Genomic DNA, 12516 nt, shown 5'->3' on the forward strand with positions numbered 1-12516 from the left:
GGCTCATTGAAGCTGAATGTGTCTTGCTCCAAGATAAAGTGTATATATGATTGCATCCTTAGGGCCCTTCAGAAGAAATCAAGCAGCAATGCATGTTCCGAATTGCACGACTTCAGGTTGTGAGAGAGGAGGATTCACACTTGAATATTTCCTGGCCTATCTGTTTCTAAAGCACACAAGAAGATAGCATGTCAGGGAGAAGGCTTCACTGATTTATTTTTCTCTCTCAAAAGTTACAGGGGTGGTTGCCCTGGGTGAAAAATTGTTAGGGGCACAAAATTTCAATGTCTAGGGCTGTCTCAATAGAGCTGCGCACTTCTTTTGCTGGGTTTCACTGAAAATGATTTCTCCATGAGAACCAGGAAGTGACCTGTTCACACGATGAAACAACTCTTCTTTCCTTATCCCTGTAGCTGCGATCTCCTGGGTGAGGCAGACACTGTTTGGCAGTTGAATGCACATATTCTGTCTGTTTTCCTCCCACCCACCCCCACCCACCCTCTGCATGCCCTGGGCACTGGCAACCCACGCTATGCCACTGGTCTCAACCATTACCAGGAATGCAGTCCTAAAGCTATTGGGCTGGATACAAGGAAACATAACTAACCCTGCTGTATGGCTGGAAGCTAAGCAGTTCTGGGCCTGGCCAGTGCCTGACTGGGTGGCTGCCTAGGAACCACCTGAACACTGCCTTGGATTCCATGACAGAAGAAAGGTGGGATATATGAGTAAGAAAATAAAATAAGTGGAAGGAAAACAATTGTGTCACAAATGCTTGCAAAAGCATTCACACAATGAATATGCTCTTTGGCCATTTTCATGCTTCTGTTATTTATTTTATTGATTATGTTTCTATACTGCCCATGTAACTGCCAGAAGTTGCATAAGCTGCTGGGCAAAGCCCTTTACATTTAAGTTCATTTTTCTCATGCAATGTATTTTTTTTTTAAGGTATCCTGGTTCATGATGGATAGATCAGTCAGTAGAACATGAGACTCTTAATCTCAGAGGCATGGGCCCTAGCCCCACATTGGGCAAAAGATTCCTGCATTGCAGGGGGTTGGAGTAGATGACCCTTGCGGTCCCTTCCAACTCTACAACTCCATGATTTTATGACTTTTAGATAAAGATCCAGAGATCACATTAAAGGTGGCGAAATTCTGCGCGATTGCCATAAAACTTAGGGAACAAGCTGTGATATCATCATGATTAAGGTTTTAAATGACAACTTCAGGTTATATTTTAGTGAGTAAGATCTAATTTATATATTTTAATTGCTGCTATATCTGTACTGCCCCTGTTATACCAAACTGCAAATTTAAATATATCCCTGTTGTGTTTTTGTATGTGAGCTGGAACTGGTCTGTGACTGAAATAATAAATTCATTCATGACTTTTAACTTTAAAAAGCTTACAACATGGCTAACCATGGAGCTCAGTGCTCTCATGTAAGGTCAGAAACATCTGTTCTGTGAGCAGAATACGCCTTTTACAAAAGAAAAGTGCACTTCACCCAACCTATGAAAATGTATCCAGCCTATGGAATTGCATGCAGTGGGCAATAATGTATAGAATAGGCAGCATTTCTCGCAATCATAGTCACTGGAAAAGTGACTTCAGCAGCAGAAGAAACTGTTGCCAAGTCTATCTGTGACTGCCTGAATCTATACACTACATTTCCCCATGCAAGCACATTCCCAAAGATGGTTGGCACTGCTCAGAAAGCATCTTGTGCTGGGCAGGAATTAATCACTGGATACAAACTATACTGGCTGGTGCTGATGGGAGCTGAACTTCAGCCACATCAGCAGAGCCATTGCTTAGCCACTCCTGCTTCATTGCTTTGTTTGTAGGTTTCCTGGTGGCATCTGACTAGCCACAGTTGCAAAGCAAGATTCTCAACTACATTGACGCTTGGTCTGATTCAGCAGGGCTCTTTGTTCCTATGATGAAACTGTTTCGGGAATCTCTTGGATGGTGGTGGTTGGGAACATACTGGTTCTTTTAATGTATCTTTTGCTTAAAAGTGATATAAAAACAAACATCACCACCATATTTAGTTCAAAGTTTGGACGAGCTTCAAGTATAACACTTTGAGAAGTTGAGCAGCCGTAAAACCATTAGTAGTATTTTTACAGTTCATCTCAAGCTCACCAAAATATCTGCAATGGGTACAAATGCTCCTGAAAATATTTCTAAACTCCGCTTATTTAAGTAGAGTAACATCAACAGTTCTCTAAGTGGGAACTACGTCCATCAAATAGCCATTCCAGAAAGGAGCAGGGAATGCCTAAAGATCACTGTTAATATCTACTAGTTTAACTCTACAATAGTGAATGTTTCCAGAAGTGTGCAATATTGTCCGCATTCCCTTGTGATTGCATTAGAAATTCACTGCAACAGATCCATAGCCTTTAATTGATTAGATGCTGTAGAAAACCACTCTTTATTCAAAGCCACATAGGCTCATATTTATATATAAAAGCAGCTTACCTATTAATGTAACTGAGAGCAACATAAGTTGGCTGTTGTAGTTCTTGCTTCTCCAATACACGTGGGTCTGTATCTGTAACAAAATATATATGATTAAGAGGGCTTGATTGAATTAGGATTCTTCAAATCACATACAGGACAGATTATTTTTTCATTCTGAAATAACAGACATACTGGAATACCATTTTTTTAAAAAAAAAGATTGATTTTTTTATTAGTTCAAATCATAATTGGATTAAATCACAAAAATGGAAAACAAAAAGGACATGATATAGAAACAGAGAAAATAGCCATCTGATAATGTACACCCAAGTAAATAAACATAAAACAAGAGTTAAGGAAACAATCTGGTTCTTTATTTAGGTGCAATGGCATCTGTTGAGAACTGCCCTTCCATGGATGACATGAAAGAATGCCATTTAGTATATAATGTTTTTTGGGCCAGCTAAATGTTGTGCAAGATTATGGGCACCATAAAGTGTTGTGAATTAATAGTGTAATGCATGTGAAGCAAATGGATAGGCCACCAATGGTGGAATTGCTCCTGAAATACTCTTTATTGTAACCTAGTGTACAGCTGGCTCTTAAAACACGTTATAATAAAATTCTGTTCTAAGAATGCAGAATCCCCTTGGTGTGTCATAAATTCGTACCCAACATTTTTAACTAGGCATGATTTTTTACCTAAATTTTAAAAGTGAGGGAAATTGTTTAACAATATTATGAACAACTGTTACACTTTAACCACATTAAAAAAAAAAAAGTTTTGTGGGGATACAAGCAGAATAACCATTTTGGCCTAGTTCTCCAATCTGTTAAAGCCATCTTGAAACCTGATTTTATCATCTGAAGTATTGCGTACCCCTCCCAGTTTGATAGCTGCAAATTTGATTAAAACCCCCTCTATGTTTTAATACAAGCCAAAAGATGCTGAATAATACCAGGCCCAGGACAGACCCCTGTCACACCCCACTTGTCCAGGATTATTATTATTGTTGTTATCATTATTAATTAACTTTGTATATTGCCCTTCATCTGAAGTAGGGTTGCCATACTTCAAAAGTAAATCCAGACACAAAAGTTTTTTTGGCAAATTTGTTGAGCTAGGTTGCCATACGCCCGGATTTTCCCTGACATTGCAGGGATTTGTGTCCAGACACTGTTTCCGACTGTCATATTCTGGCTGTGTCCAGAAAATTCCAGACATATGGCAACCCTATCTGAAGATCACAGGGAGGTTTACAACATAAAAATACAGAACGAGTATAGTAAATGCATAACGCCCGCCTCCAAAACCAATAACTCCTTTTCTACAAACACATTAATAAGGCAATCAATTGTTTAATCAGCCAAAAGCCTGGCTAAAGAGAAAGTTTTTGCCAGGCAACTAAATGACATGTAATGAAGGGGCCAAGAGAGCCTCCCTGAGGAGTGCATTCGACAAATGGGGATCCAATGCAGAAAAAGCCAATTTTCTTGTTGCCACCCTCCGAACCTTTTATAAAGGGGAGCACATGAAGTAGGAACTCAGATGATAATTACAGGGTCTGGGTCTGTTTGTAAGGGGAGAAGCATTCCTTGAAGTGCTGTGATCCTAAGCTGTTTAAGGCTTTATAGGTCAAAACCTGAACTGAGCCTGGAAACTAATTGGCAGCCAGTGCAGCTGGGCCAGGATTGACATTACATGCTCCTTGCCCCAGTGAGCAACCTTGCCACCGAATTCTGCACCAGCTGAAGTTTCTGAACCACCCAGTCTAGGGAACCACTAACAGTGCCTCATTCTTATCTGGATGGAGCTTCACTTTGTTGGCTCTCATCCAGTCCATTGCAGAGACAAGACAACAATCCAGCACATCCACTGCCGCACTTGCAGATGTATAAGAGAAGTAGAGCTGTGTGTCATCAACCTATTGCTGACAACATAACTCCAACATACTCCAGGGTGATGCGGGCGGGAACTCTTTGGCTTTGGCCAGTCAACCAGCTACAAAATCATCAAGTACAGTGGTAGCTCGGGTTACAGACGCTTCAGGTTACAGACACTTCAGATTACAGACTCCGCTAACCTGGAAGTAGTACCTCAGGTTAAGAACTTTACCTCAGGATGAGAACAGAAATCGCGCGGCGGTGGCAGGAGGCCCCATTAGCTATAGTGGTACCTCAGGTTAAGAACAGTTTCAGGTTAAGAACGGACCTCCAGAACGAATTAAGTTCTTAACCCGAGGTACCACTGTAGTAACATCGTCTAGCCAGGATTTGCCACGATTACTTTTCTTACGGCCCACTTCTACAAATCACTGCACAAGTAGCACATCTTCTTGAACTATACAGAAGCATCCTAGTGTTGGGTCAATGGCAGATTTCTCCACTCACACTATCACTGCTGCTACCTTGCTTGAAATCATGTAAGGGAAATGTATGTGGAATGTTGTGAACATACGTTAAAGGTGTAGGATGACAAAGTCCTGAAGAATAGGGAAACACTACCAAAACACAAATAAAAGCTTGTGTAATCTAACCGCAGTTAAGGAGTGTCCAGGGTTTTCACTGACAAAAGGGGCAGGGCTGCACATCTGCCTTGCTAGCAAAGAGTAGCATTCTGCTTTAGCTGCAGGAGCACATTCTATTTCAAACACAACAGCTAGGTTGCTGCAAAGATAATTCTGGCCTACCTGAAAACATTAGGAGGGGAAGCCCCTTTAATTAGCAATGCTTTTTCAGTTTGTTGAGGCATTTTATATGTTCATTTTAAAACAAAACAAAACCAAAGCACACACCCCAAGCACCAATTTAGACTTTTCTATTTCCTGCCAATGCTCGTCCTGATTTTTCTCAAGCTCCGTCCTGTCTGTACAGATTATTTTCTGAAGCTATCAATCAGAAATTCAAAGCAAAAATTGTGTGTGCGTGCATAGACACTAAAATACACGCTACTGGCATATTTCTATTTGAAAAGGAGAAACAAAGAGGAAAATTAATTCCCTCCAGAATTGATTTTCCAGTCTGAACAGGTAAATATTGCAATAAAAACCAAACCAGTGTAATAATCTCCTCATTTTGCTACATTAAGGCAAAGCAGAACTGAATATTTGAGTGTATGATGCTATACTATACCAAGTCTGACCATTAGTCCTATATTGCCTTCTTTTGACAGGCAAGGGGTCAGAGAGGCTCTGGTTTGCTACCAGTTTGTCATTAGAATGTGGTGACCTAAATAGTAAGCCAGACCATTTCATCAATGGAACTACTTGGAAGTAAGCATGCCAGCCAATGGATGGATCAGTCTATGTCTGGACTGGTCTTTTGTACATGTTTGCACATAATTGTCTACAAATTTACTCTATAACCTGTTGTGCCAGGTAAATTTCAATAAAATATTTCAAATATCATACGGGCATATCTTTTTTTTCTTTTTAAAAAACACCACCACCAACAGGAAGTTTGTTTTTATGAAGGTTAATACCTGCCTCAAAGACCTTCAAACTGCCAACCTAGCAGTTTGAAAGCATGTCAAAGTGCAAGTAGATAAATAGGTACCGCTCCGGCGGGAAGGTAAATGGTGTTTCCATGTGCTGCTCTGGTTCGCCAGAAGCGGCTTAGTCATGCTGGCCACATGACGCGGAAACTGTCTGTGGACAAACGCCGGCTCCCTTGGCCTATAGAGCGAGATGAGCGCGCAACCCCAGAGTCAGTCACGACTGGACCTAATGGTCAGGGGTCCCTTTACCTTTTACAAAGACCTTGCAAAAAGGACAGGTTATAAATATAACAGTGGAAATTTCAAACTGAAAATTATTCGGAATTACTTTGGGAATCCCCCTCCCCCCCCCCCAGTTTATAGATCGTATAGAATCTGCAACTATCTTAATGTCATGCCTTTGTGGGAGGAGAGATTTCCAACAGAGGTTCAAGCAACGGAGCCGATAACCAACCTTGAGCAAAATGATCACTTTGTTAGTAAACGTCATCAAACCCTTGAAATTGCTTGATGCATTTCCAGATGCATCCAGATTTTGACCAAAAGAAAACACAGCTCCTCTAACATGCACAAACTCAGCTTCTTACATAATCAGTGTACCAGTGTGTCTAGACATAGCTCAACATTATTGGTACCTTGCTTAGCCCTGTTCATCAGAGATAACAAGGCTTTGGGGATTTAAAGGCAAGTGACCTCCATGAAAAATTACCAGCAGTTGCCACTTTAAGAGCTTTTCTTGGCTTTTCTTTTTTCAATATCTTTGCTTACATCCTGCCCACCTCTACCACCTCCAAAGCAGATGGCTGGCCAGAATGCCAAGTACACACCTCCTCTTCCCTTTATTGCCTGCTTTCCCTCTTCAGGCCCACATACCCACCTGTGTTCTTTCCCCTGTGGTTGTTCATTCACACCTATCACCCTTTCTCCCCAGCCTCCCTTATCCATGAAATTCCTTTCACTAATTTTTCCTCCTCCTCCAGATATGCTCTTCAGCCAGCTCTGTTCCCAATCTCGATTTCTGTGCGTTGCAATAAGTTATCTCCACGGAGGGAGCAGGCCAGTGATTGGAAGTGCTCTCCAAACAGATACGGGCTAGCTTAGCAAGATAGACCAAAACAGGCATATAAAAATGCCAAGTCGAGGCTTTCAACTTTTCTTTAAGCATTAGCTGGGTAGTAAAATTAACTGAAAGTAGTCTAAACAGTTTCACATGGGATACCCACAGGGACTTAAATGTATCTGCAGATGACAAATGTTTCATGAAAATCCTTCGCTATGAAGCCGCTTTTCAACTCTGTTGGTCCTTTGTGGGGTGGGCGAGAGAGGGGGAGGAACAGCCTTAATGCAGCTACCACAGACTGGTGCACGTAAAACAGCTACAGCTGTCATTTATTCTGAACAGATCAGTTGTTGGTCATGTACCAAGCATCACCTTAACCCACTTGCTTCCTGAGTTAGTGTGTGGTACTAATGCCTCATTATTTTATGGCTCCTGTTGCACAATTAAGAACTTTACATTCTGTGTGCTCCCCTTCGCACCACCCCTCAAACAAGGCTTCAATGCTCAACGGCAAACAGAACAGGAACCTACCGCTTTGTACTAGGCAGCTATAAAGATTATGCAGTAAACCAACCAAGAGATCCGTCTGCCAGTGTCCCATAGCACCAGGTTGTTGTTGTTTAAGTTTCCTTTCCCTTTTTAAAAACAAGAGGAACTGAAATTGTTTGTTTATTTGGACTTTTAAGCTTGCACTTCACTGAACATTTAGAAGCGATCATATCTGAGTGACAAACACACATTAATATACTTTTAAAAAAATGTTTTTGCAAATAATCTTGTTATTTCATTCTTTTTGTAAATTGCTTTGAGGTTATTTGTACAATCAGGTGGTATATAATTGGCATAAACAAACAAACAAAAACATCAGCAGATTTTCGGGCTTTGCTGTGCAGCCAAATGAAATGAAATTCCAGAGACCATGCCCTAAAAGGCATACTGTTGTTGTTGTTGTTGTTGTTGTTGTTGTTGTTGTTGTTATAATATTTTTATCTGATTCTCCATCACAAAGGAGCCCAGAGCAGCAAACACGTAAACAATGTATAAATCCTCTAATAATAATGCTAATCATAATCATAATAACAAAGTGGGGAACAGCTACTAAAAAACGGGAGCAGATATATTGCCCTGGGAAAAGAATGTTCAGGGGAAGCTGATCTACACATTCAAAAGCAGCACATGGCACTGAACTACTATACCTCAGAATACGAGGGGAGGGCTGCATCTCCAAACGCTTCCCCTTATTAAACACTCCCTGCATGCAGAAGACTAACATCCAAGGTGTGTGCAATTAGGAATGCGCATGCACAAGCCTGTTTACAGGCATCTGTAGTCCCACGATGGGGATAAGAAACCACGGAGGGGGTGGCTGACACTAGGGTTGGATGGACAAGTCTATTCCTGGTCCATGTCACTTTTTGCATGTGTCCCCTCACAAGTCTGTATCATTCAACATTAAGATGCACATTTGATATTGAAACCCGCAAAAAAATCCACATTTCAAATGTGTGCTTCTCGGCATTTTTTTGTGTCTAAATATATGCATTTTAGTGGGACGCAGGTGGCGCTGTGGGTTAAAGCCTCAGCGCCTAGGGCTTGCCGATTGAAAGGTCGGCGGTTCGAATCCCTGCGGCGGGGTGCGCTCCCGCTGCTCGGTCCCAGCGCCTGCCAACCTAGCAGTTCGAAAGCACCTCCGGGTGCAAGTAGATAAATAGGGACCGCTTTCCAGCGGGAAGGTAAACGGCGTTTCCGTGTGCGGCTCTGGCTCTGGCTTGCCAGAGCAGCGATGTCACGCTGGCCACGTGACCCGGAAGTGTCTCCGGACAGCGCTGGCCCCTGGCCTCTTAAGTGAGATGGGCGCACAACCCCAGAGTCTGTCAAGACTGGCCCGTACGGGCAGGGGTACCTTTACCTTTACCTATATGCATTTTAAAACGCATTACCCAACTTTTTTGAGATGAGAACTGTATTGCAAAATTTGGAGCAGTGGGAAATCCAAAGGAGCTACATTCTTGTTAGTCCTGGTGGTGTGAATGAGGTCAGTTCATATTGGAATTCACACAAACGGTAAAGTTGCTCAAGCATCACTTGTTGGCACACACCTGTGGCTGGATTGCTGCCTTCCAACATGTGACCCGCAAGTAGGATTATCTGTAGTTTAACCTGGTTGCAAAGACTGTTGCAGTCTTTTATGGATAAATCTAGTAGAAAGCAACAATACTGAAAACAGTGCTGCCAGATGAGCATGTCTTTGGGATTAAATGGCTTGTCTGCATAGAAAGTAAATACCCAAACTGGAAGTACACATGAACACATCATTCCTATGATCGTAGTGAGGCCAAAAAAGTAAGAAAATATAATTTAAAGTCAAATTATTCACTAATCACCTTAAACTGAGGTGTATATTGAAGTGATTGCACAACCTGATTCAGGAGTAAAATACTCTATGTATGTATCTGCTTGGGGGCAGGGAGGATAACCCGCTACATATTCAGTGTTCCTCATTTTTACAAATAATATTGTTATTTCATTCTTTTTCTAAATCTCTTTGAGGTTATTTGTACAATCTGGTGGTATATAAATGGCAGAAACAAACAAACACATCAGCAGATTTTCAGGCTTTGCTGCACACCTCTGATTCACCTGCCACTTTCACCACAAAAATGTGGGCAAGCATGCACTCAGTGACTTTGCTAGGAGGGGATTCAGCAACATCAGGGCACACAAGATCCAGTAAAGAGGAAATGCTCATCAACAAACGTATGTCATAAATCCAGAACTGCCTGGCCTTCCCTTTGCAGGAGCCAAGAACATCCCATTCTGTGAGTGGAGCAGATATGCGTATGTGTGTGTATTAGTGGTGACTCAACAACATATTGATTATAGTTATTTTAATTGCTTATTTCATCAACCAAATAGGTTCAATATTAATTTCATCCACCATCAAAACAATGAAGACATTTTTGCACACACTAACTGCTTTGTTTATTTACATGTTTTAACTATATGACTAACCCCGTATTTCCTAATCAGAAAACTAACATGCAAGCAAGCTAACAGGAAAATGCTACTAATAAGAACCCTGGATATTTTCCTTGTAAAACCACATATCAAACTAGATAATGAAAACAAACAAACAAAACAAAAGATAAAAAGCAATATTCCCTGTTTAACAATGATTTTTATACTGCTCTGAACTGGAGGAAGCTTATTGAGTCATATTATGGATTTTATGACTGTTTAAGGGCTTTCAATATCAGATTTTTTTTATTACAAATAAGAAAACTAATTGCATGACCATCTTGCTCCTCATATGCGAGCAATGCAACAAAAAATGACCTTTGAAGCTCTCACAGAAACTTCATGTAGGCAATTAAAGTGAAAAATGAGATAGAATATGCATAACTTTTCAGCACTATCTCTTATGTATAAATAACACTGCGTTCAAACAAGGGCAGAGCAGGAAGAAGATCTGACCCAAACATTTATCAGCAAAGTCAGATACTTGTTGGTTTGCTTTCGCTTTACATGTGGCAGCATATGATAGACTAAATTGGTCTTTCAAACATGAAGGCAACTTTCTCTCTCTTTTTTGCCATATCGTATTTGAATGTACATTCTCAATTTAATGTACCCAGAATTCTTTGTGGGAGAAAGTGGACTTCAAATGTGATTTAGACATACACAGCCAACGCTTTGCAAATAACTTTGTACACCAAAGAAAACACAGAATCACATCTTCTATTTAATTGTGTGCAATCTTCTGGAGACATAGAACTGCCACTTATTTTATTATTGATGATCCTCAGTCTAGAAGTGCAGGTCCAATATCACATGCAATGATAATTTTCTGCTTATTGTGTTAATTTTTATATGGAAAACATAATTATTGATGCAACCCTAGGCAATAATTAATGGCTACCTTCTGCAGGTAGAACATCAATTAATCAAGTCAGCAGACTAGAGACCTCAACAATTATGAAAAAAACACATTTGAGATGGGAAAACCCCACGAACCCTGAATCTACAGGGACAATTTAAGAAAAAACAAATACAGGTTAAAATGACTCATTTAAGAATCTCTAAAGGTTTGCTCTCCCATGCCACCCCTATCAGTTGTTCTTGGCAAGATCAGGTACTCATTCCATGTTTCTGAAACAATTCATTCCATATTAAACAGAGTGCCAAAATCCCCATATGCATTTATAAAAGAATAATTCCTTTCCTTTCCTGTTTACTGTGAGACATCTGAAGCATCTTGAGCACCAACAAAATCAAAGAATCGTAGAATTATGGAGTTGGAAGGGACCCTGAGAGTCATCTAGTCCAACCCCCTTCAATGCAGGAATCTGACCTAAAGCATCCGTGACAGATGTCTATCCAACCTCTGCTTAAAAACCTCCAAGGAAGGAGAGTCCACACTATTTACATTCCATTAATTAAAATGAAAAACACGGGGAACTTTATGCATGGTTTTATGCATGATTTTGGCCATCCATACTAACAGCTCTATAAAGAAGGCTAATACCATGATTGAGGAGAGATTTCATCTGTTGCCTCCTAGCTCATTGCTCACTCTCTTAAAAACTGTAACACACCAGGCCTTTAAAGAAATGAAGTAAAAGTTAGGCTTGCTCCAATACAGGCACAGGGGGCCATGCATGAGAATGAGATAAAGAATTATTATACATAAAAGGTAAAGATAAAGGGACCCCTGACCATTAGGTCCAGTCGTGGACGACTCTGGGGTTGTGGCGCTCATCTCACTTTACTGGCCGAGGGTTATGTGGCCAGCATGACTAAGCCGCTTCTGGCGAACCAGAGCAGCACACGGAAACACCATTTACCTTCCCGCCGGAGTGGTACCTATTTATCTACTTGAACTGCGTGCTTTCGAACTGCTAGGTTGGTAGAAGCAGGGACCAAGCAACGGGAGATCACCCCATCGCAGGGATTCGAATCTATCCATGTCTGTCTGTCTGTCTGTCTGTCTGTCTGTCTGTCTGTCTGTCTGTCTATCTATCTATCATCTATCTATCTATCTATCTATCATCTATCTATCTATCTATCTATCTATCTATCTATCTATCTATCATCTATCATCTATCTTGAAAATTGCATGGGATTTCACTGGAACCTGAACTACATACATTGTGTTGTCCAAACAAGCACATGACATATTTAATTCAGATAATTCAGTTCACATGTGTGAGCCATGTGAACATTACATGTAAAAGGTGCTGCCCTGAAGGCTGTGCAAACTCTTAGCCTGCCTCCATGTCCACACGTTAGGAATGGAAACACACACAAGTACAAAACCTTTCCACGTGAGCTAGAACCCTCATAATGCAATATTCCAGCTCACAGAGGTTTCCCTCAGCAGTTGTCCATCCTGGAGTGTTGATATCAGGCCTAAAGCCAAACAGTGCAGCCTCAGATACATAGTCAGAGCTGTTGCCCCACAGACCCTTTCTAAGCATGAAGGCAA

The 12516-nt window shown here is 41.0% G+C and overlaps 1 protein-coding gene across 1 annotated transcript in view; it reads right to left on the reverse strand.

Moving 5' to 3' along the window:
• Window positions 1–12516, reverse strand: part of JAZF1 (JAZF zinc finger 1) — a 127272-nt gene that overhangs the window by 51213 nt on the left and 63543 nt on the right. The window contains exon 2 of the mRNA XM_079948092.1: window positions 2494–2566. Within this exon, the coding sequence (XP_079804218.1) occupies window positions 2494–2566 (73 nt within the window). The remainder of the gene's footprint in view (window positions 1–2493; window positions 2567–12516) is intronic.

Source organism: Podarcis cretensis (assembly GCF_951804945.1).
Source record: "Podarcis cretensis genome assembly, chromosome: 12".
Classification (NCBI taxonomy): Eukaryota; Metazoa; Chordata; class Lepidosauria; order Squamata; family Lacertidae; genus Podarcis; species Podarcis cretensis.